General features: G+C 34.9%; 1 protein-coding gene across 9 annotated transcripts in view; it reads left to right on the top strand.

Moving 5' to 3' along the window:
- The window catches only part of PUS10 (pseudouridine synthase 10), a 68,629-nt gene that overhangs the window by 2,598 nt on the left and 39,726 nt on the right, over positions 1 to 26,305 (top strand). For 6 of the 9 annotated variants that reach the window (XM_068564910.1, XM_068564909.1, XM_068564912.1 and 3 more), the window contains exons 2-4: positions 619 to 759; positions 3,375 to 3,638; positions 4,386 to 4,472. In XM_068564910.1, coding sequence (XP_068421011.1) covers positions 634 to 759; positions 3,375 to 3,638; positions 4,386 to 4,472 — 477 coding nt within the window. In that variant the 5' untranslated portion in view covers positions 619 to 633. Of the gene's footprint in view, positions 1 to 618; positions 760 to 3,374; positions 3,639 to 4,385; positions 4,473 to 4,900; positions 4,948 to 26,305 lie in introns of those variants that run through there. The other 3 variants (XM_068564913.1, XM_068564915.1, XM_068564914.1) reach the window with 3 other exon arrangements.

Genomic DNA, 26,305 nt, shown 5'->3' with positions numbered 1-26,305 from the left:
TGAAAGGAGAAAATTTTTCTCATTTTGCTAATAGTTGGTTATTTAGTTATTATTTCATCAAAGTAAAGTTGATGTTTTTGAATCTGATCAGTTTGCTTTGAATACTTGACTGCTTAACTATCATTAAGGTCAGTCAAGTATTACATAACGTAGACTGATCTGATTATTTTTTCTAGCAAACTCATTTCTTATTTCTAACAGGAAAGTTTATTGAATTTACAACTCTGTGTTCTCAAGCAATACTGAATGGTACAAAATAAAAAGCAAAATTACACTCTGTATTCTTGTTTTCATTACCCTCCTTAGAGACAGCCATTTTTTATTAGTTTTTATGTCTTTTGATTGATTTAGTTATGTTGATGCACTTTATCATAATCCAGAATGTTAAAGTCCTTGACAGTTAGAAACTTTTACCTGATCCATCTAATAAATTGCCTTCAAGTTTTTGTTTCATTATGGGTATAATGAAAGGGACATTATTGGAGAATACCAAATAGTGATTTTCAAATATAAATGTATTATCTTTAAAGATTTTTATCCTTAAAGGTAACCATATATTTGTCTGTGAAAGTAAAACACAAAAGGTGCTCATTAGTTTTACTTTTTCTTTTTTTCTAGTTGTAGTTATTTAATATGTTTCCACTGACTGTGGAAAACAAGCATGTGGCCCAGTTGTTGCTCACTACTGGTACCTGTCCAAGATGTATCTTCAGATTCTGTGGTGTGGATTTTCATGCACCATACAAACTTCCCTGCAAGGTAAGAGTATTTTCTTTCTTTCTTTCTTTCTTTCTTTCTTTCTTTCTTTCTTTCTTTCTTTCTTTCTTTCTTTCTTTCTTTCTTTCTTTCTTTCTTCCTTCCTTCCTTCCTTCCTTCCTTCCTTCCTTCCTTCCTTCCTTCCTTCCTTCCTTCCTTCCTTTCTTTCTTTCTTTTCTTTCTTTCCTCTCTTTCTGTTAAGAAAGGGTCTTAAATCAATACCTGTGTATTTGAGGGCAAGTATCTGTTCATAACTCTTCATTAAATTTTTTAACAAAAGTTACCGATAATGGTAATTTTGGAATTGCCATTACCATGTAAAATGTTAAGTTCCTTCTTAAGTGATTATATTTAACATTTAATGTAGTGAGATCTTTGTGAAGCAATTCGCTGGTGCATTTAATGTTTGCATAGACCTTTCCTAAAGAATATCTAAACAGAATATCACAAAATAGTGCGTCTCACCAGATATTAGTAAAATGTAATGGGGAGGTGGAAGCATGGTGGGTTTGGTTGCCTTTTTTCTTTTTCTGTTTTCTGTATTACCACTTATTTACACATAGGTGTTTGCAACTCTCTAGAAGTAAATGTTTATTATCATTTACCACTATTAATAGCAAAAGTAATACACTGAGGTCTTTGGCATTTATGGTAATATACAGAGAGCTTTGACATTTAATAGAATATTTCATATAAAATATATAACATTTTGTGAAATATATTTTATTCTAACAGTGATGTTCTTTTCAGAGGTAGATAGTAATTATATACATATGTGTAAGTATGTACTTATAAACAGTACGAATACACCACAAACACACACACACACACACACACACACACACATTCAGTTTCCTATAATTAAAAAAAATTGCCCAGGAGTTAGCAATAGCAGTCATTTCTCCTATGTATTTCTATTATTTTGGAAATAATTATATCCAGTATTCATATAGCATTATTATATGTCAAGCTCTCATATAATCCTCACAATAACCTATTAGGTAAGTACATACTATGATTGTCTCTATTTTCAGATGAAGAAACTGAGGCACAGAGAGGTTAAGCAACCTGCCCAAAGTTACACAGCTATTAAGTGAGCAAGCTAGGATATGAACTGTCTGTCTGAATCCAAAGCCTAGAATTTGGAGCTAGAAGACATGGATTTGAATCCCAGTTTCAGCACTTTCCAGCTTCAGTTTTCTTCTCTGTAAATGGGCGTGATGATAACATCCACCTCACAGGATTTTAAGGGACAATATCTAATAAAGTATGTGAAAACACTTTGAAAACTGGAAATGGTACATATGCTATGATGATTAATATATACATCTATATTCCTTTATATGCATAATGACTATGAAGTAATAAGATTGAGTTTGTGTAACTTGCCTTACAATTTTTTTCAGACACATTTATAATCTATTATTTTATACATATGTTATAAGTTTTAAAATATATATTATAGAAAGAAACTTAGTGTTACCAACTTTTGTATCATCTTATGTAAATAAACATGAAAATATCTGAGGACTTTTCTGGGTAAATATATTTTGATACTTTCTATTCATGTGATATATGTACACATGCATGTATCTGTATGATATATTGACATTATAGGTCTTAGGTAATAATAAACATACTTGTGTGGGCCATAATATGCCTGTATGTGTATATGTGTATGAGTATGTATTTCTCTGTTAAAGATTTAATAGGAGAGCTCATGTCTTAATAAAATGAATTAAATTTGTTTGAGTGAAAGATTTTTCCCTTTAGAGTCAGTAAATTGTAATATGAGTGAATTTCAAAAGGATATTTATTCAACAACTGAATAATAAAACCTGCCTAATTTAGACAAAACAGAAGAAAATTCCTCTGAGTATTTAGATGAGTGGAATGTCTGAAATATGATAATGGTTTGAAAGGAATGCCACTTTTTACATTCCAATACAAAAAGTGACAGAAATTAGGCAAACCAGAATGTAGTAGAGGGCTTTTTTCAATTAATGCCTGTAAATGGTTTGTAATTATGATGCCAAATTTCAGCATTGCCAGTATCTGTTTGCCTTTGTTTAGTAAATTGCCTAGAAATTATTTTTACTTAATAGACTTCTAATCTATGTAATTTTTCATATTTCATATTAAATATTGTACATATGAAGTTTTAGTGGTTGTGAGATTATTAAATAACCTAGCATAGATGGAAATTCAGTTTGCATTTCTATTTGCTAATAATTAGAATTGAAGTTGGTTTTTTTTGTTTCTGTTTGTTTGTTTTGCTGAAATTAGCAAGTGAACGGCCCTCACAACAGAACTACAGGCCAAATTAATAAATTTGTTAATGGAGCCTTTCCATCTCAGATTTAGGATTTTAGCTTCACTGATGTATGAAACTCTTCTGAAAAAATATTCACACATATATTATAGGAATTAGGAATTCTCTTTTAAATTCTTCTGAAAGCCAGTGCTGGCTAATAAAACTAACTGATTGCTCCAGAACTGATACAAGTCAGCATTGTATAAGTCTGTGATATATCATAATTTTCACGCTTCATCTTACCCTTAAGGACATTGTCAAAGGGTCATTACTTTTTTTCTTTTTTTTTTAATTAACTTTCCAGGAGTTGCTCAATGAACTGCAAAAATTTCTGGAAACTGAAAAAGATGAATTAGTTTCAGAAGTTCCAAACCCACCTCCCAAGAAAATTCGACTACAAGAACTAGAAGATGGGATTGATGGGATGGATAATCTGAGTCAAAATGGAGAGGGAAAGACCTCGATTATTGAAGATGGAAGCATTGCTTCCAAGAACTCAAATTTAAATGTATGCAATGTATGCCTAGGAATTCTTCAAGATTTCTGTGAAAAAGAGTTCATTAAAAAGGTAAACTGTTTTTTTATTAATATGTGATTCATAAAGATTTTCAGTTCTAAAGCCTAGAATTCTTATATCCAAAGGAGCAATGCCATTCGTTTCAACTTGTTTCACACAAATGGATCATTAGAACGTTTTCTTAATTTTTTTTTAAAAAAGCCTACTATTCTCAAATTACCTTTAGTATCAACATGTCTGAAAATTAATGAAATATGTATCCATGTATTTCAGTTATGAGTGCTGTTCAATTGAACAAAAATGTAGCAGTTTTCCCTTTGCTGTTTAACATAGCTAAGGAGTTAGAGAAAAGTTCTTCTTTAGTCATACCTTTTAGTGTCTAGAAAAGACTAGTGTTACAGCCTTGAGGAAGGTACATGATTGAAGGTGGGATTGCTTTTTGTTTCCAGGTATCAAGAGTGCCTATTTGGCTTTATTTTGTTTAAAATCTTTTCTGAATTACCAGGTGACTTAATAGAAAAGTATTTTGACATTCAACAGGTTGTTCTGCAGGTGAGTCCTGGCTCTTTTGGCACCTTGTGATATCAGTCCTCAGGGTCATAGTTGGCAAATATTTGATTTCAGGATGTTTGTGAGAGTTTCCTACTCAAAGGTAAAAGTTTAGAAGTTTTGCAGTGTCATCTCCTGGACCAAAAATTCATGTTATGAAGATTAGTGTAAAATTTTCAGCAATTCCTGGGAATTTATATAATACTTTTTTATATACTAAAAAATATTTTTTATGTAATACTTTTTTAGGTGTGCCAAAAGGTTGAGGCCTCTGGGTTTGAATTCACCAACTTGGTATTGTCAATCTCCTTCCCACCACAGCTATCTGTAAGAGAGGTAAGGTCATTTACATACATAAAACTATATGTGAAGTACATAATAGAAATTTCTAAAAAAATAGGAAAGTATAAATATTCCTTCCCATATTATATTTTCACATTTTATGAATTTACTGAATGACTGAAAGCATTACATTATTATAGCTGCTTAATGATGTTGAGTGAATGGATGAGAAAAGGAATTATTGGTTCAAGTTAGTTTATTCATCACAGTACTGCCATCTTTTTAAAAAGTCCTTATTCAGTAGCAACATTCATTGAGTGGCATGTTGATCAGAGAAAGATATTTGACCAGGACTTCAGAGATCTTTTGGGGCAGATGTATGTGTTTTATGATGGTCCTAGGATAAGATCATTTTAATTTTGATAAGCCTTCTCTTTTCCAGAGTAAAATATAAAAAGACGGCACCTCTTTTAGTCAATGGAAAAAGGGAGAGAAATAGCCTCATATTTATTTTAACTTTTTTCTTTTGGTAAGTGAAAAAAATAATAGTAGTCATTATTGTAACGTTCCTGTGTGTAGAAACTGATGTGAAAACACAAAACTATCTTTGTTAATACTGTTAAATGTAGTATAGAGAGAATGGCCTCTGTAATCTCAAATTATAATGAGCTGTAAACACATCCATTTATATGTATGAGGTATATTTTCCCCAAGAATCCCAAAGCATCACCTTACATCTTATACCATCATTTTCTTTGGGTGAATATGTTTATTAGTCCCTAAAAGGCTAAAGATTGACTTAAGACTTGTTGAGGCTGGATAAATGATAGCGAAGAGCTGGGAAGTGAAAAAGAGTAGAGTGATTTTAAGTAGTATCTCTGTTGATGACAAGATAATGGAGCAAATGGAAGAGTAAAGGCGGTGATAATGATAATACTGAGGTTTATAAACACTTAAAGTCACTTTCTAGTCAATCATCAATGCATTTCTCACAGATAGGTCATCTCCAGGGTCCAATTTTGGTAGAGAAAAACAGACTTCCAAAAGCTAAGTGACTCACAAAAGCTTTCACTGTTTGAGTAACAAAAATAGGAAAAGAAATATATTTTCTAAGTGTGGTTATATATCTTATTACCAATCTTCATCTCAAAGTTTATATTTTTACATTAAAATTTGTATTGTCCATTTTTACCACATGTGATGATTTTAACAATATTAACTTAATATTTGTTGAATACTTATGAAGTATTTATATTCCATATTAGAAATAGAAGATGCTGTTTTAAAAAATAGAATTATTCTTCATAAACTCTTCTTGCTTTTATTTATTTATTTTTGGCTGCGTTGGGTCTTCATTGGTGCATGAGGGCTTTCTCTAGTTGCGGCAAGCGGGGGCTACTCTTCGTTGCGGTGCATGGGCTTCTCCTTGCGGTGGCTTTTCTTGTTGTGGAGCACAGGCTCTAGGCACGCAGGCTTCAGTAGTTGTGGCTCGCAGGCTCTGGAGCGCGGGCTCAGTAGTTGTGGCGCACGGGCTTAGTTGTTCCACAACATGTGGGATCTTCTCAGACCAGGGCTCGAACCCATGTACCCTGCATTGGCAGGCAGATTCTTAACCACTGCGCCACTAAGGAAGTCCTTAAACCTATGTTCTTATACTTGGGTTTAGAAAAACAACTGCCAAGTAAAGGATGAGGCACGAGTGGCTTGAGCTATGTTTAATTGGAAGATTGGGATTGACATATACACACTACTATATATAAAATAGATAATTAATAAGGACCTACTGTATAGCATAGGAAACTCTACTCAGTACTCTGTGATGGCCTATATGGGAAAAGAATCTGAAAAAGAGTGGATGTATGTATATGTATAACTGATTCACTTTGCTGTACACCTGAAAGTAGCACAACATTGTAAATCAACTATACGTATACCAATAAAAATTTTTTTAAAAAAGTGCTGTGTTTATAGCGATGGCTTAGGAGTTTTACTTAGTAGCCCAATGAGAATTATGGGTGTGATTAGATAAGTTCTTTGGATTTTCTCCCAGATGTTAGAAGTATAGTATCTGAAAAGATGAAGGTGACAATCCTTTTTTACTCAGTGCTGGCCATTCCTAGAGTACCATATTCAGATGGAATGTTCTGCTTTAGGAGGAACAAATACAAATGGGAAGGCATTTTGTAGTAGTCCATGTACTAATCCCCCAAACTTGTGAATATGTTATCTTGCATTTTAAAAAAAGGGACTTGGCTGAAGTAACTAAGATTAAGGATGATGAGATACAGAGATTATCCTTAATTATCTAGGTGGGCTCAACCTAATCATGTGAGTCCTTAAAAGTACCCTTCCTGGCTGAGGTGATGGTAAGAGAAAAAGGTGATTGTGGAAGAATGGTCAGAGAGATACAATGTTGCTCACTTTGAAGATAGTGGGAGGGAGCCATGAGCCAAGGCAAATGAGTGGAATCTGAAAGCTAGAAAAGGCAAGGAAACAGGTCCTCCTAGCCTAGAGCCTCCAGAGAAGAATATGGCCCTTTTGACCCAGTGAGACCAGTGTCAGGCTTCTGACCTAAAGAACTGTAAGATAATAAATGTGTGTTTTAAACCACTAAATTTGTGGGAATTTGTTATAGCAACAATAGAAACAAACACACATTTAGATGAGTGCATTTAGAATGTTGGAGACATCTGAACGCTGGTCACAGGAGCTGCTGCCAAAGGAACTTGGGTTATTTAATTCAGAGAATAGATGATTTAGTGGGACAAATTTGCTCTGCTTAAATATTTGAGGGGTTTTCTCCTGGAGAGATAGAGTAATTTTCAGCTGTAAGGAGGATTATCCAAAACAGGATAGACTGTTTTCAGGAATGGTGAGTTTTCTGTCACCAGAATGTTTAAGCCAAGGCTGGGCAACTACTTGGCAGAGATATATATATAAGGAAGTTGTGAACCTATAGTTGGTTAGACTAGAGACTTTGTTCAGCCTTTACAAACTTCAAGATCCTATATAGTTTTAGAAAAATATTTATTATAGTAATTTTTAAATGTTACCTTATATTCATGATTGATTCCTCTAAACTCCTACACCACATTACATTACTGCCACACTAAAATTACCATAGAGTGAATAACCCAGACTTATGCTAATATTAGGCTAACCTGGTATTGATGGAAAAGGAGCATTCCAAGTAGGTCCTTTTGAAAGTAAGCACTTTAAAGTCCTGTTCTTCTAGGTTTATCTTTACTAGTATAGTTCAGTAGGGGGCAATATTGTACTATCGGTTTGGCCTACTGGCCCCACCTCAGGAGCAGTGTGTGGGAAACCGTTGTTTACTACTGACTTTTTTGTTTTTAATTTTTATTGGAGTATAGTTGATTTACAGTGTTGTGTTAGTTTCTGCTGTGCAGCAAAGTGAATCAGCTATACATATCCACTCTTTTTTAGATTCTTTTCCCACATAGGTCATTACAGAGTATTGAGTAGAGTTCCCTGTGCTCTACAGTAGGTCCTTATTACTATTGACTTTGAATGTTAATTGTCCCTTAAATGTTACTTTGGTCGTATGAAACACCTACTTCTCTATATGCAAATTGGTATAGTTTGAGTTTTATTTGTCAAATCAAAACCTTTTTTCTCTCACTTGTTATACTTTGTAATATTTCCATGCTTTGCACTAAGTACTATAAGTTATACACAGCCCTAGAAAAGTAGCCAAAAATAAAAGCAGTACCATTTCTGTGGTAGCAGTTTATATTTACAAAATTGTTCTTTTCTTAAATTCTGACAAATGGGTATTCAAAAGACTTTGGATTTTTACTTAAATCTGTGCGGTCTTAACCAGTTTGGGACCATCATCTCATTAAGAATCTAAAGAAAGCAATGACTCCCTTGTCCTAAAAATGCATATATTCAGACTTTTGCATGTATTTATATAGGCCTCTTAAACTCCCAGCCATCAACCTAGGATCTTTCTTAATTGGACACTCCAGTAATTTTCCCCCTCTGTAATTGATTGATGTGCTTACTTTTTCTAAAGGGCAGTGTTTTTTCAAATTATGATTAGCTCATAGTACAGAATTTGACGAAATCTCTTTGACTTCAAGTACAGAGAGCTACACTTTCAATTTCATATTGTATGTGTAGGCCTGAGCTGGCTATCTTCTTACATTAACCCAACTCTCTAATTTAGCATGCATATTTTTACTTTTCGTTCATTTTCCGTGACTTCTCAATTTTTATTTTGTATGACAAACACCCTGCTTAGATCAGTTTTTGTTCTCTCTTACCCAGCATTTAGTACCAACTTAAGGTTCACTTCAATTGATAAACTTCCTGAGCTTACTAAGGAGTTTTCAGACTTTGTAACCCTATTTTTTGGTTAGGTTAGTTAGTTAAGACTTGCTTCAATCTCTATATCGTCCATTTATCCATGTAAAGCATTTTTACAGGGTTGCTGAATGAGGCACTGAAAAACATGCAAAATTATAGCAATCACTGTCTCGGCCTCTTAGGGATTTTTCAGTAGATTCTTTATGGATGGGTTGAGGGGATGTAACCTTGCTAATGTTTTGCAGATACAGGCTGCAACATTTTAAGCCATTCAGAGGACATGAAGCAAACCCATCTTCCTTATGGGAGGTGACCCCAATAGCATACCTCTGTGAGCACAACATCAGTATATGGAAGTCTGCATGATCAGAATCACAGAATCATAGATCTATAGGAGACCTTGGTGACCATCTAGCCTCATTGAAAAATGACATGTATATGGTCGTGATTTGTCAGAGCTCTGGCCATGCCACAACCCCAGGTATAAATCCCTTAAAACCTACTGAGAATCTCTGATAGAGTCCAGGAGTTCCCAACCTTTTAATCTCTGAAAATTTAACGGATCCCCAGTGTCTGTGAATTGGAAAGAAGATATGTTTGGATGATTTTTCTTCAGCCTCACAGATTGGGATTACTTCACTAATCATCTCACTCATCTCATGTGAAGGGGAGAAAACCATAGCTTGCCCAATGTGTCACATTTATTGGAATTTGGGTGTGTCTCCCTCATTCATGCTTTTTTTAAAGATTTTAATTTATTTTTTATTGATTGATTGATTGATTGCTATGTTGGGTCTTCGTTTCTGTGCTAGGGCTTTCTCTAGTTGCGGCAAGCGGGGGCCACTCTTCATCGCGGTGCACGGGCCTCTCACTATCGTGGCCTCTCTTGTTGCGGAGCACAGGCTCCAGACGCGCAGGCTCAGTAATTGTGGCTCACGGGCCCAGTTGCTCCGCGGCATGTGGGATCTTGCCAGACCAGGGCTCGAACCCGTGTCCCCTGCATTGGCAGGCAGATTCTCAACCACTGTGCCACCAGGGAAGCCCCTCATGCTTTTTTTTTTTTTTTTTTTTAATCCACACCATCTCTCCATCTTTTATACTTAGGTGTGTTTTATTTACTTAACTACCTTGGCTCTGTGGGCATTGCCTTTTCTTAACTACTGCACTTGTTAAGCCATACACTCGAGAAGGATCAGGGGACAAAAGAATGATAAAATCTAGGTAGAGCTGTTGCATCAGGGGGAACATGGGACTAGACATGGGAGCAGGTTCAGGATTCTGTTACTCCATCTACAATTGGGACGTGTGTTCCAAGGAAGAAAGGATGAGTGACCTGTGATTAGTCAAGGTCTTTGTAGAACCCAAGTCCTGGTTAGTTTAGGGTGGGCAGTCAGCAGTCCAGCTGTCAGGGAGTCAGAGCAGGTATTGAATAGGTTTAATAACTCACTATTAGAGGGTACAGGTGCAGGGACACCAACAAATAAAGCAAGAACCGTTTCCTGAAGTCACTGAGCCTTGTAGCAAGGAAGAACAAATCATATTCCCACGAATGAGATGCCATGGTGAAGTAGGAAAAGGAGCAAGGCTAATTCTAAAAACCATCACAATAATGTATATTGGATTCAGGAATGCAGTTGATGGAGTATTCAGACATACGTTTAAATACTTGAAGATGCGTATGTTTACTTCCTAGCTTTGCTTTTTTCTTGGCCTGAACCAGCTAAGTATAGGCAGAGGAGGCAGCAAGAAAGAAAAGGTTGCTATGGCTAATCCACCAGTGTGGGTGGTTGAGAGGTAGCAGGGTGTGTTAAGAGCATGAGGCAGCCTTAAAATTTTGAAGTTTATGTTTTAATTTGTATGGTCTTATTCTCATGAATTGTTACATTTTGCATCTTTAAAATTTATAGTGAGAAATGGTTATATAACAGAGTTAATAGGAATACAAGATGAAGCAAATCTTTTTTCTATTTCCCCATCAAATGCAACATATTATCACATTGCTACTTACCAACTGTTGAGTTCCTTATCAAACTTTCTTTTTTTTCATTCAGTTTTAGGACTGCATGGCCTAGTGGACTAAGTTTCAAAAAAAGGGAGCTTCTAAATTAGACTCTGTCTATTTCAGATTTGGGTTTCTTTTGTTACATAGAGAAGTCATCTCAATTACCCTTTTTGCTGAGATCACCACCGTGTTTTAGACTTAGTAATTCTCAACTACTAAGTTATTATTTTTGAAAAATCATTCATAATAACTTATATATACAATATATGTATATAAAGTGATAGTTTATATGTGAAACAGCCACACCACCACAATGTGTGCTTATGTTTTAGGAGCAGTAAGATACAACCCCTTTCTTGGAAAAAACAAGGGGCAGTAGCTGCCACCATTTATTGAGTATTTGTAGGACAGTGTGCTGCCTGTGCTGTCTCATTTAATCATAACAACCCCTTGAAGTAGGTAGTGTTATTATTTCTATTTTACAGATAATGAAATTGAAACTCAAGGTTACACTGCTAATAAATAACAGAGCTAGGATTTAAATGCTCATGTATGCAACTCCAAAGTATATGCTTTTGATTATTGCTGTCCCCTACTTACTACCTACACTGTGATTTGGTCAGATAGATATCAGAAGTGGGTTATTGTGTATCTGTGTTTACAGGAGAGGCTTAGTCTAGGTTTTGACCTTTACACTCAAATGGTATAGTATCTTCAAAGTTAGGGAAAGGATTCTTGGTAAAAAAAAAAATATATATATATAAAATATATATATATGGAACCAGAGCTCTTGTAATATTTTAAGGAGAGTAATAATTTAACAAACATGATGATAAACCACCAATTTATTTGGTGATTCTCTAAAATTACAACTTTGAAAGTAAAATTAAAATTACATTTTTTAGCACTTTCCCACCACACTTGAGCTCAAGTTTTGTTATCAGATGACTGGAATAGGTACAGAAGAGGTTTTAAATCAAATATCTTTTTGCAGCAGGTGTCTTAAAATAGAGGAATTTCCATTCATTTTTGTGAGGAGCTACTTCTGTTTTTCCTTTAATCTTAGGACGATTGGTAGGTGTGTATGATGATGAATTATTATGTTATTCCCTTAATAATTAGAGGTGGGCATGTCAGGATTTCAGCCATGTCCTTTTGTCATGTATACTCCAAATATCCAAAAAGAGGGAGCTGGTGCCACCCTGAAGTCAGACAAATCCAACTTCATTATTGACTTCTCAGAAACCTCTTTCTTGAGAACTAGTACTGGTACTTTCTTACCTTTAAAAATAAAGAAGAATTAGTAGTATTAATTAATGGTAGTGCTGCAGCTGCTCCTGCTTCTTTTTTAAAAAAAATTAGGTTGTACTGCTTAAAATATTGGATGTTATCTTTACAAATCTTTCCTTTTATTTTTAAAAATATTTATTTATTTATTTATTATTTTGGCTGCACTGGGTCTTAGTTGCAGCACGTGGGATCTTTGTTGCGGCATGTGGACTTCTTAGTTGCGGCATGCGAACTCTTAGTTGCAGCATGCATGCGGGATCTAGTTCCCTGACCAGGGGTCGAATGCAGTCCCCCTGCATTGGGAGCACGGAGTCTTACCCACTGGACCATCAGGGAAGTCCCACAAATCTTTCCTTTTAAATGAAACTGTTTTTCCTTACCAGTATTAATACAGGATCAATATTAGTGGAACCTATTTTCTAGAGTAAATACCATTCAAGGAAATGGTATCTGAGAATTTTTTTTCCTAAGAAAAACTGGGTATCTTTTTCCTTGCCATTATTTTTATTATGCAGAGTTATCTGATTTTTTTTTTAATATGATAAATATTTTTCAACCAATTTGGACACTCATCGTTTATAAAACTCTCATGTGAAAGGCCTTAGTTTAGCATTGGATTGTCATTTCACAGTGTTACTTCCTTTTTATTGCTTGTAGCTTTTGGTTTAACAGTTAGTGGGTCGGAGATCAGATGGGTGTATGGCTGTCTCTACAACCTTGGCAAGATTGCTCAGAGCAGGTACTGGCAGAAGGAAGAGGGCAAGTTTTTTATTTAAGAGGTATATAATTATATAAATTTTTTATTTAAAAATTTATATATATGGCAAATTAAAGAGTCATATATTATTTTTATTATCATTTAAAAGCTATTCAGAGAATTCCCTGGTGGTCCAGTGGTTATGACTAGGTGGTTTCACTGCCGTGACCCGGGTTCAGTCCCTGGTCAGGAAACTAAGATCGCACAGGCTGCGCAGTGCAGCCAGAAAAAAAAAAAAGACAGTTATTCATATAAGTAACTGTTGTAGTATTGATGTGATTGAAACTCTTGATTCTTTTCTCTGGTGGAATCTCAGTTTTTCTCTGAGGTGGTTGTTAAAATGTTATTGTGAGTATCTGGGCAGGTATAATATGAGGGGAACTAATTTGTGGGGAAAAATAAATGGATTTTATTTAGATGTGGTCATGATGTATAAAAAAGGAAATGAAATAATGAAATAGATATGTTGGTATCAACACAGGTAGCCCTTTTATTCTTATATAAAGAATCATATCACACCTATTAGAATGGTTATTATAAAAGAGACAAGAAATTGCAAGTGTTGGAGAGAATGTAGAAAAAGGGGAACTCTTGTACACCGTTAGTGAGAATATAAATTGGTGCAGCCACTATGGAACACAGTATGGGGATTCCTCAAAAAATTAAGACTAGAACTATGATATGATCCAGCTATTCCACTTCTGGGTAATTATCCAAAGAATACAAAATTACTAATTTGAAAAGATATATGTACCCCTATGTTCATTCAGCATTATTTACAATAGCCAAGATATGGAAACAACCTAGATGTTCATTGAAGGATGAATGGATGAAGAAGATGTGGTATATATACACAGTGGAATATTACTCAGCCATGAAAATAATGAAATCTTGCCACTTGCAACACTGTGAATGAAACTTGAGGATATTATGCTAAGTGAAATAAGTCAGAGAAAGACAAAACTGTATGATTTCACTCATATGTGGAACTTAAAAAAACAAATGAACAAATAAAGCAAAACAAAAATAAACTCACAGGGGACTTCCCTGGTGGTCCAGCTGTTGAGAATCTGCCTTCAAATGCAGGGGACTAAGATCCCACATGCTGCGGGGCAACTAAGCCTGCGCGCCACAACTAGAGAGCCCACGTGCCGCAACTACTGAGCCCACGCGCTCTGAAGCCCATGCACCACAACTAGAGAGAAGCCGGCACACCACAACGAAAGATCCTGTGTGCCGCAACGAAAGATCCTGCATGCTGCAACAAAAAGACCCGACACAGCTAAAAATAATAAATAAATATTTTTTAAAAACCCCTCCAAGCTCACAGATACAGAGAATAGATTGGTCGCTATCAGAGGGAAAGGGGGTTGCAAGATGGATGGAATGGGTGAGGGGGGTCAATTGTATGGTGATGGATGGTAACTAGACTATTGGTACTGATCACTTTGTAGTATATACAGATGTCAAATTATAATGTTGTACACCTGAAACATATAATGTTATATACCAATTTTATCTCAATTTAAAAAATCAGGGCTTCCCTGGTGACACAGTGGATAAGAATCTGCCTGCCAATGCAGGGGACACAGGTTTGATCCCTGATCCGGGAAGATCCCACATGGTGTGGAGCAACTAAGCCCATGCGCCACAACTACTGAGCCTGCACTCTAGAGCCTGTGAGCCACAACTACTGAAGCCCGCGTGCCTAGAGCCCGTGCTCTGCAACAAGAGAAGCCACCACGATGAGAAGCCCGCTCACCGCAACGAAGAGTAGCCCCCACTCACCGCAGCTAGAGAAAAGCCCGTGTGCAACAATGAAGACCCAACACAGCCAAAAATAAATAAATAAAATAAAAATAAAAATAAATTAAAAAAAAACTCAACTCATTAAAAAAAAAAAATCATAATATAAAATAGTTTCTATTTAGAATTTAGTTCACATCTAGGATTTAAATTTTTTGTGAGGCTGGGGTGTTATGTGTATTGATAATATTCTGTTCATTTGGTATTATCACTATAAATTCATATTAGAAACTGTGAGAGAATGATTTTAGTGAGACTTTGGATTGTATTTCTGAAAGCATTACCTATCAAGGTAGAATCTCTCCTTATGAAGAAAGTGGGCATGTACACTCAAGCCCTATTGATTAAATCAGTAACCAGGAACGAATGCTAAATTGGTATTCCAAAAGATTTTTTAAAATGCAGACATGTATTCAGGGCACTTCTTTTGGATAACATTTTTATTCATGATGCAACCTGAGTTATTTTGCAAATAAGATTAAGATGCACCACATGTGTCTTTTGAAGGGCTTTTAATCATACTCACTACAGGTATAGTGTAATGAATCAGAGTGAGTGTTCAGATAAACAATATTCAATTAGCATAGAGACTTTTTTCTCCTGAGCTTGTGATACAGTACGTCTATTGGATAGCTTGTTGGACATCTTAGGTAGTCTTTTTCCAGTTTGTTTTGTCTTTCATGTTTCTCACATTTTAAGTAATTGCCTCATAGGAAACACAGAGATTACATGATGTGAGTCCTTGAAGTTGAAATCTATTCTGGAATAGAAATATTTTCATTTTCTTTTTAGCAATTTATGTTTTTATATTCATCAGCATTTAACCCCTTCCTTCTCACAGATAACCATTGTCTTTACTCCTAAAGCTAGAGTTGAAATGGGCCTGATTTTGAACTTTATATAAAATGGAATCATAAAATGATAAATCTTTTGTGTCTGGCTTCTATCATTTGATGTTATTTTTAAGAGATTCATTCATATTGCTATGTGGAGCTGTAGTTTGTCATTGCTGTATGGTATTCAGTTGCATGAATATACTGCAGTTTATTCATACTACTATTAACGGATATTGAGGTCATTTCTAGTTTTTAGCTACTTTCAACAGTGAAACCATCAACATTCTTGAAGCTTATCCTAGTGCACATATGCAGGAGTTTATCTATGGTGTATGCCTATGAGTGGAATTGCTGAGTCATAAGGAATACATTTCTTTGAGTTTATCAGATTATGCCAAACTATTTTCAAAGTGGTTGTACTAGTCTACATTCCCACTTTCATTTATTTTGATCTTTAATTTCTTTCAGCAATGGTTTACAGTTTTCAGTGTACAGATTTCACACATATTTAAAATAATTTGTCCCTAAGAATTTCATTGTTTTGGGTGCCCTTGTAAGTGGAATTGGAGTTTTATTGCATTTTCCAATTTTTCATTGCTGATCTGTAGAAACGTAGTTGGTTTTTGCAGACTTGTAACCTGCAATCTTGCTAAACTTTTAAAAATAGTTCTAATAGTTTTGTTGTAGATTCCTTAGGATATTTGACTATGTTTTTTATTACAAATTCAGTTTCTTCAGTTGATAGTGGGTTATTCAAGTTTCCTATTACTTCTTGTGTCAGTTTTGATAATTTGTATCTTTTGAGGAATTTGTTTCATCTAAGTTGTCAGATTTATTTTCATAAAGTTTTTCATAATATTCCCCCTTCTTATGGTTTAATGTTTTATTCCATGACAATGGTAATTTGTGTCTTCTCTTTTTTTTCCTGTGATCTGTGCAGCTAGAGATTTACCAATGTTATTGATCTTTTCAAAGAACCAGTATTTGGTTTCATTGATTTATTCTGTATATGTTTATTTTATATTTCATTGATTTCTGTTCTTTATTATTTTCTTCCTTCTACTTATTATGGCTTTAATTGTTCTTTTTCTGTTTTCCTAAAGTTGGGAGCTTAGATAGTTTATCTTAGGTTTTTCTTCTTTTGCGCTACAATAGCAGAGTTGATTAGGTGTGCTAGATGCATATGTCCAGCAAAGCCTAAGATATGTACTATCTGGTCTTTAACAGAAAAATGTTGCCAACTTTTGCTCTAGGGGCTATAATAAGCATCTTTATCTTAACTCAATCAGGAATATTATAATCTTACAACATTATATTTCTATTTTACTGTTCTTAGTGCAATTGTTGTATATCTGTTATGTCTATATACGTTTTAACCCTACAATACTGTTATAATTTTTGCCCTGAAATATATATCTTTGAAAGAAGAGATGAAAACAATATGCCTACCTATTATATTTACCACAAATTTACCATTTCTAGTGCTCCTCATTTCCTGTAGATCCAAGTTGCCATCTGGTGTCATTTCCCTTCATGTGACTCATGACCCCCTCATTTTACCTTCTCCAGAAAAAATAGTCTTTTAGAGGAGTTAGGGCAGGTCATTCACCTGGCTGAATGAAGTGGTGTGAGGGATTTGAAGATCTACCTCTTTTTTCAAACAGATTTTCAGTCAAACTTCCTTCTTTTGCTCCTTCTATCCCCACTTCCAGAATTCCATGGTGGTGTGTTTACTCCTCAGACTTTTGCTGATTGTGGCGTATCAGTTATGCGTGCTGCCAGTTTAGGATTCAGCTTTTTGTGTGTGTGTGTGTCTCTGTCCTTTACTACTCCTCTATCTGCTTTCCAACTTCCAGATTTCTAACTACACTCCCACTGTCCCCACCCTGGTGGATTTTATGCTCTTTTAACAAATCTCGTTACTTGTTGTTTTAGAGGATTAGCAAAAGTACATACCTGAATTTGATATTCTCTCTTTACCCAGAAGTCCAAATACACTTTCTTACTTTTAAAATATAATTTTTGCATTTGTCTCATTTTAATTTTTATTATAGTTACATTATTTTTATTTACTACATGAAACAAATTACCAAAATCAAAGTATACTGTCTAGTTTCTTTCATCTGTGAGGTTAGAAATACTTCTTTATGCTATAACAACCCTAATGGAAATCTGTCAGTTTAGTTTCTATTTTACAAATTAATTATATGGAAAAATATGAAGAAAAAATATTCTTGAAGACATTTTATATTCTTTTTTGGCAGTTAATAGTAGGGTTCATACCCAATAAGACCTTTACAATGTTTGCATATTTTAAGGTTATGTAATGGAGGAATGGTAGGTGGAAGAAAAGGGTAGAAAAAATTCATTACCAATTAGACTCATGACTGTATTTAATAATCATTTTTGACATCTCATGAACTTAGGCCTTTTTTATTTGTTTAATTATTTTAGCTTCTATTTTTATATCATGTTGTACAAATTAATGGTAGTATATGAATAACTAACTCATCACACTGCCATTTTCTAGAAATGCACTTGAAATGTCCCAGCCACCAAAGCTTTGTCATTAGATCTTGCCGTTAGATAGTCTTCACCAAATTATTCGTAGGAATCTGTGGTTCCTTTTTCCTTCTTTTCCTCTCACTGTCTCTGTCTCTTTCTCCCCCTTTCCCTCTCCCTTACCTTCCTGCCTTCCCTTGCTCCCTCCCTTCCTTCTAAATACTATAGCAAGGTGTCCTAATAAAGATATTGGCAGGATTCAAACTGCACAAAACGTAAGGTCCAAGGGCCCCTGCCTTTCTCCTTTCCCCAGCGTCATACTGCCTTTTGTTGTTGGGTGTATGGTTTGATCTGCCTTGATCATGTATTTGCCTTTATGTCTTGCACACCTGTTAACTAGCATTCATGGCTAGAAACTGGCCCAGTGCGGATGCTGTTCTATTCTCAAATTCACAACAAATCACCTTCCTTAAACTTTTAGACTAAAACTAGAACTGAAAGTTTGGAAGGGGCAAGGCTTGAGGAAATCCCCTTTTTTGTTTAATGTGCATTACTAAACAGAGTTAGGAGACCTGCATTATAAAAACAACAGTTAACAGTTTGGTAGAATATCTCATTTAAACTTCCAATTATGCAAGAAACAGCATTCTCCCTGTTTTACAGACGAGGAAACAAACACCAAAAGGGCATTTAATTGCCCCAAATTACTTGCTGCTAAGTAGGAAGAGAACTTGAACCCAGTTCTTTCCATTTCAGACTCCCATGCTTTTTCCAGGATGCTTTTTGACCTCCTTCCCATCCCGCCTCTGACACTACTTAGGCAAGTTCCTGGAAAGAAAAAGCGGTAGGCACACTAAACCTTACCAGATCAGAGGAGTTTGTCATTTATTTGGAAAGATTTTGTCTGAAGTTTTCAGGACATTGTTTTAATAAATTTAGAAAGCCTCCAATATTAATACCTTCACACATAAGCTATTTCTCAAATTATAAAATTCATTAACTTGGAGAAAGATTTTTCTCTGAAAATAAGATCATGATATATGGGGTGGGGGAGGGTGTTGTGTGTACATTTTATAGTTTGCAAAACATTCATTCTGTCATCACAGCACTTCTAAAGATAGCTATTGTATTTATGGGGAATGAGGTTTACATTTAAAATGGGTAACTCTTCTCTTTGAATTGATTAAAATTTTGATAAGTATTTCCAAATTGCCCTCCTAAAAGATGTTACCAGTTTACAACAGTGTATTACAACCTTGTACCCTTGCCCAAACTGGGTATATCATACTCTTTCGTATTCTAAACCACGCAAAAATTATCTTGTTTAATTTACACTTTGATTTTCAAGTGAGGTTTCACATCTCTTTTGCATGCTTATTAACCATTGGGGTTCCTTTTCATTTGTTTATTTGGCTCTTTAAAATTGATTTCTAAGAGCTCTTTGGACATATGGTTATTGATCCTTTGTCTATTTTATTTCTTCCAGCCTGTCATTTGTCATTTACCTTTGTTTATGATCATTCAACAAACTTAAATTTCTAATTTTTGTGGAACTTTTCAACTAGGAACAAATTTCTCTACATTTTTTCAATTCTTTGTTTGGGCTTACAATTATTTTACAGTTTTCATCTCACGTTTCATAAATTTATTCCTATGTGGGTTTTTTTTAACGTGTTTTCATTTTTTATTTTAATTGTAATCTGAGGGGTTTTTTTTAATAACATTTTCTACTTGGTTACTAGTAAAGTAATGTGTGTATGTTTGTGTGTCTTGATATTTATCTTGTAACTGCCCAACTTTCTAACCTCTATTATTAATTCTAGTGGTTTTTCAGTTGATTATCTAAATATGCTATTACCTTATTTGCAAATAATGATCATTTTTCTATTCTTTTTTTTCTACTATTTATGTGTATATTTATTGTATATGTGTGTATGTATGTATGTGTGTGTATTTATCTTATAGACTTGATTAGGACGTCCAAAACATGTTACGTAACGGTAATACTAGTGACTCTTGTCTTGACCCTCAATAATAGGAATGTTTCTAGAGTTTAAATATTAATTACGTTGTTAACTCTTTTCTGATACATACTCTTTCTCTATTTAAGGAAGTTTGCTTCTATTCCAAGTTTAGGAAGTTTTTTTAATCAGGAACAGATATTTGCAGACATGTTTTTCTCATTTTAGCTATTATTATAGCCAAGTAAATGAATTGATTTTCTTATGTTGAACTTTTGTTGTTTTCCTGAGATAACATTTTTTAGTCATTTTATTTACATAAAAATTTGACTTATTAATATTTTATATAGGATTTTTACATATATACATACATATGTATATATGTATATACATATGTACAGCATAAAAACCATTTTTATGCTACCTTTGGTTTGGGTATTAAATTATGCAATTAGATTACATATTAGATTATGGTTTGAATATTAGATTAGGTAAGCCATGTGGATTTAATTAACAGGCTTTCTATCTTTTTTTTTTTAATTTTTAAATTTAATTTTATTTATTTTTTTATACAGCAGGTTCTTATTAGTCATCAGTTTTATACACATCAGTGTATACATGTCAATCCCAATCGCCCAATTCATCACACCACCATCCCCACCCACCCCGGCTTTCCCCCCTCAGTGTCCATACATTTGTCCTCTACATCTGTGTCTCAACTTCTGCCCTGCAAACCGGCTCATCTGTACCATTTTTCTAGGTTCCACATACATGCGTTAACATACAATATTTGTTTTTCTCTTTCTGACTTACTTCACTCTGTATGATAGTCTCTAGATCCATCCACGTCTCAACAAATGACTCAATTTCGTTCTTTTTTATGGCTGAGTAATATTCCATTGTATATATGTACCACACCTTCTTTATCCATTTGTCTGTCGGTGGGCATTTAGGTTGCTACCATGGCCTGACTATTGTAAATAGTGCTGCAATGAACATTGGGGTGCATGTGTCTTTTTGAATTATGGTTTTCTCTGGGTATATGCCCAGTAGTGGGATTGCTGGATCATATGGTAATTCTATTTTTAGTTTTTTAAGGGACCTCCATACTGTTCTCCATAGTGGCTGTATCAATTTACATTCCCACCAAGAGTGCAAGAGGGTTCCCTTTTCTCCACACCCTCTCAGGCATTTGTTGTTTGTAGATTTTCTGATGATGCCCATTCTAACTGGTGTGAGGTGATACCTCATTGTAGTTTTGATTTGCATTTCTCTAATAATTAGTGATGTTGAGCAGCTTTTCATGTGCTTCTTGGCCATCTGTATGTCTTGTTTGGAGAAATGTCTATTTAGGTCTTCTGCCCATTTTTTGGTTGGGTTGTTTGTTTTTTTAATATTGAGCTGCATGAGCTGTTTATATATTTTGGAGATTAATCCTTTGTCCATTGATTCGTTTGCAAATATTTTCTCCCATTCTGAGGGTTGTCTTTTCGTCTTCTTTATGGTTTCCTTTGCTGTGCAAAAGCTTTGAAGTTTCATTAGGTCCCATTTGTTTATTTGTGTTTTTATTTCCATTACTCTAGGAGGTGGATCAAAACAGATCTTCCTGTGATTTATGTCAAAGAGTGTTCTTCCTATGTTTGCCTCTAAGAGTTTTATAGTGTCCGGTCTTACATTTACATTAAACTCCATTTTGAGTTTATTTTTGTGCACGGTGTTAGGGAGTGTTCTAATTTCATTCTTTTACATGTAGCTGTCCAGTTTTCCCAGCACCACTTATTGAAGAGACTGTCTTTTCTCCATTGTATATCCTTTCCTCCTTTGTCATAGATTAGTTGACCATAGGTGCATGGCTTTATCTCTGGGCTTTCTATCCTGTTCCATTGATCTATGTTTCTGTTTTTGTGCCAGTACCAAATTGTCTTGATTACTGTAGCTTTGCAGTATAGTCTCAAGTCAGGGAGTCTGATTCCTCCAGCTCCGTTTTTTTCCCTCAAGACTGCTTTGGCTATTTGGGGTCTTTTGTGTCTCCATACAAATTTTAAGACTTTTTGTTCTAGTTCTGTAAAAAATGCCATTGGTAATTTGATAGGGATTGCACTGAATCTGTAGATTGCTTTGGGTAGTATAGTCATTTTCACAATGTTGATTCTTCCAATCCAAGAACATGGTATATCTCTCCATCTGTTGGTATCATCTTTAACTTCTTTCATCAGTGTCTTATAGTTTTCTGCATACAGGTCTTTTGTCTCCCTAGGTAGGTTTATTCCTAGGTATTTTATTCTTCTTGTTGCAATGGTAAATGGAAGTGTTTCCTTAATTTCTCTTTCAGATTTTTCATCATTAGTGTATAGGAATGCAAGAGATTTCTGTGCATTAATTTTGTATCCTGCAACTTTACCAAATTCATTGATAAGCTCTAGTAGTTTTCTGGTGGCATCTTTAGGATTCTCTATGTATAGTATCATGTCATCTGCAAACAGGGAGAGTTTTACTTCTTCTTTTCCAATTTGTATTCCGTTTCTTTCTTTTTCTTCTCTGATTGCCATGGCTAGGACTTCCAAAACTATGTTGAATAATAGTGGTGAGAGTGGGCATCCTTGTCTTGTTCCTGATCTTAGAGGAAATGCTTTCAGTTTTTCACCATTGAGAATGATGTTTGCTGTGGGTTTGTTGTATATGGCCTTTATTATGTTGAGGTAGGTTCCATCTATGCCCACTTTCTGGAGAGTTTTTATCATAAATGGGTGTTGAATTTTGTCAGAAGCTTTTTCTGCATCTATTGAGATGATCATATGGTTTTTCTTCTTCAATTTGTTAATATGGTGTATCACATTGATTGATTTGCATATATTGAAGAATCCTTGCATCCCTGGGATAAATCCCACTTGATCGTGGTGTATGATCCTTTTAATGTGTTGTTCGATTCTGTTTGCTAGTATTTTGTTGAGGATTTTTACATCTATATTCATCAGTGATATTGGTCTGTAATTTTCTTTTTTTGTAGTATCTTTGTCTGGTTTTGGTATCAGGGTGATGGTGGCCTCATAGAATGAGTTTGGGAGTGTTCCTTCCTCTGCAATTTTTTGGAAGAGTTTGAGAAGGATGAGTGTTAGCTCTTCTCTAAATGTTTGACAGAATTCACCTGTGAAGCCATCTGGTCCTGGACTTTTGTTTGTTGGAAGATTTTTAATCACAGTTTCAATTTCATTACTTGTGATTGGTCTGTTCATATTTTCTATTTCTTCCTGGTTCAGTCTTGGAAGGTTATACCTTTCTAAGAATTTGTCCATTTCTTCCAGGTTGTCCATTTTATTGGCATAGAGTTGCTGGTAGTAATCTCTTATGATCCTTTGTATTTCTGCGGTGTCAGTTGTGATTTCTCCTTTTTCATTTCTAATTTTATTGATCTGAGTCCTCTCCCTCTTTTTCTTGATGAGTCTGGCTAATGGTTTATCAATTTTGTTTGTCTTCTCAAAGAACCAGCTTTTAGTTTTATTGATCTTTGCTATTGTTTTCTTTGTTTCTATTTCATTTACTTCTGCTCTGATCTTTATGATTTCTTTCCTTCTGCTAACTTTGGGTTTTGTTTGTTCTTCTTTCTGTAGTTCCTTTAGGTGTAAGGTTAGATTGTTTGTTTGAGATTTTTCTTGTTTCTTGAGGTAGGCTTGTATAGCTATAAACTTCCCTCTTAGAACTGCTTTTGCTGCATCCCATAGGTTTTGGATCATCGTGTTTTCATTGTCATTTGTCTCCAGGTATTTTTTGATTTCCTCTTTGATTTCTTCAGTGATCTCTTGGTTATTTAGTAACGTATTGTTTAGCCTCCATGTGTTTGTGTTTTTTACGGATTTTTTCCCTGTAATTCATTTCTAATCTCATAGCGTTGTGGTCAGATAAGATGCTTGATATGATTTCAATTTTCTTAATTTACTGAAGCTTGATTTGTGACCCAAGATGTGATCTTTCCTGGAGAATGTTCCGTGCGCACTTGAGAAGAAAGTGTAATCTGCTGTTTTTGGATGGAATGTCCTATAAATATCAATTAAATCTATCTGGTCTATTGTGTCATTTAAAGCTTCTGTTTCCTTATTTATTTTCATTTTGGATGATCTCTCCATTGGTGTAAGTGAGATGTTAAAGTCCCCCACTCTTATTGTGTTACTGTCGATTTCCTCTTTTATAGCTGTAAGCAGTTGCCTTATGTATTGAGGTGCTCCTATGTTGGGTGCATATATATTTATAATTGTTATATCTTCTTGGATTGATCCCTTGATCATTATGTAGTGTCCTTCCTTGTCTCTTGTAACATTCTTTATTTTGAAGTCTATTTTATCTGATATGAGTGTTGCTACTCCAGCTTTATTTTGATTTCCATTTTCATGGAATATCTTTTTCCATTCCCTCACTTTCAGTCTGTATGTGTCCCTAGGTCTGAAGTGGGTCTCTTGTAGACAACATATAGACGGGTCTTGTTTTTGTATCCATTCAGCAAGCCTGTGTCTTTTGGTTGGAGCATTCAATCCATTCACTTTTAAGGTAATTATCGATATGTATGTTCCTATGACCATTTTCTTAATTGTTTTGGGTTTGTTTTTGTAGGTCCTTTTCTTCTCTTGTGTTTCCCACTTAAAGAAGTTCCTTTAGCAGTTGTTGTAGAGCTGGTTTGGTGGTGCTGAATTCTCTTAGCTTTTGCTTGTCTGTAAAGCTTTTGATTTCTCCATCGAATCTGAATGAGATCCTTGCCGGGTAGAGTAATCTTGTTTGTAGGTTCTTCCCTTTCATCACTTTAAGTATATCTTGTTCTTCATCTGTTACATAGCCCTCTGCCTTTTCATCTTGTCTATCTTTCTGTGAATGTGGATTTTGTTCCACAGGCTGCAGGATTGTAGTTCTTCTTGCTTCTGCTGTCTGCCGTCTGGTGGATGAGGCTATCTAAGAGGCTTGAGCAAGTTTAGGCTTTCTATCTTTTGTGTTTGGAAAATTTTAGCAACAAAGGAGTATTCTGTTTCTGTTTCTTGAAGGTCTGGTAGACTACACTTAAAAAAACATTTTAGGGAGTACTAAGGGGAGATCTTTATTACTTTTTCAGTTTATTCTTTTGAAGGTTATTGGTCTGTATGGTTTTGTTCATTCATGTTTTGTCAAATTTTAATTATTTGTATGTTCCTTCAAAATTGTTCATTTCAGTCACATCAGTAGTTCTCAGAGTGTGGTGTAGGGACTACTAGGGGTCCTTGCAAGAGGTTCATAAGGCCAAAAGTATTTTCATAATAATATATAATTATTTGCCTTTTTCCTTCTCATCCTTTCAAGAGTATACAGTGGAGTTTTCCAGAGGCTACATGATATGTACTATTGCAGCAAATTGAATGTAGAAGCAGATATGAAAAACCAGCTATCTTTTATTAAGATGTATACTGAGGAAATTGCAAAAATGTACCGCATTGCCATTCTTCTAAATTATTTTGTTTGAAAAATATAATATTTAAAAAGTGTTATTTATGTTAGCATGTAGTAGATTTATTACTTTGTTATCAATTTTAGGTGAATTAATATTTTAAAAATTTTTAGTTTTAATTACTAATATTATAAATATTGATAGATATAACCAACATAAACAAAAGCTATACTGGGTTCTCAAAAATGTTTAATACTGTAAAAAGTCCTGAAACCAAACTGAGAACCACTGATCTAGATTTAATAATTTAATTTTTTTGAAAATGCATGTACTTATCAGCTATGTTTCTTGAAATCTTCTTTGAATAGAATATTCTGCCTTCTGCCTTATGGGTATGTGTATATATATATATATATATATATATATATATATATATATATATATATATATATATATATGTATATACACACGCACACACACACACACACATATACATACATATATATATGCGTCTGTACGTACACATACATATTTGCTGCATCTATGATTTTTACATATTTATTGTGTGTCTCTTCATGTGTGCTTGCGAGCAGAACCCCAATGTAGATAGAAGAACTGGCCCACTTGGTATTTTGGATCTTCTTTGTGGCTGATTTTGTCCACAGGCCATGTTTACAGCAGTGACTTAGATATGTGAACTGACAGGCTTCTGATGGTCGGCCTGGATGAAAGGCATGGAGCTCCTGAGCCGTAGCAGGAAGAGTGGGAGGCTCTCCCAGGGAAGTTGCTGTCATAGGCCAGCCCCATGCTCTGATGGTTACATTGGATTTCTTGAAACCCATATTGTGTCCAAGGTAGGAATCCAGAAAACTCCCTAGACTGAGTCTGCTATGTACAGGATCCTGGCCACTATGAATCCCATGGTCAGTACTTTTCTGGGGCCTGCAATCTATGCATGCCAGCTGTCTGTCCTCAGTGTACCCTCTTCCCCAGTCCCATC

The sequence above is a fragment of the Eschrichtius robustus genome, chromosome 15 (assembly GCF_028021215.1).
Source record: "Eschrichtius robustus isolate mEscRob2 chromosome 15, mEscRob2.pri, whole genome shotgun sequence".
Lineage (NCBI taxonomy): Eukaryota > Metazoa > Chordata > Mammalia > Artiodactyla > Eschrichtiidae > Eschrichtius > Eschrichtius robustus.
This window is presented reverse-complemented; position numbering and strand designations above follow the sequence as displayed.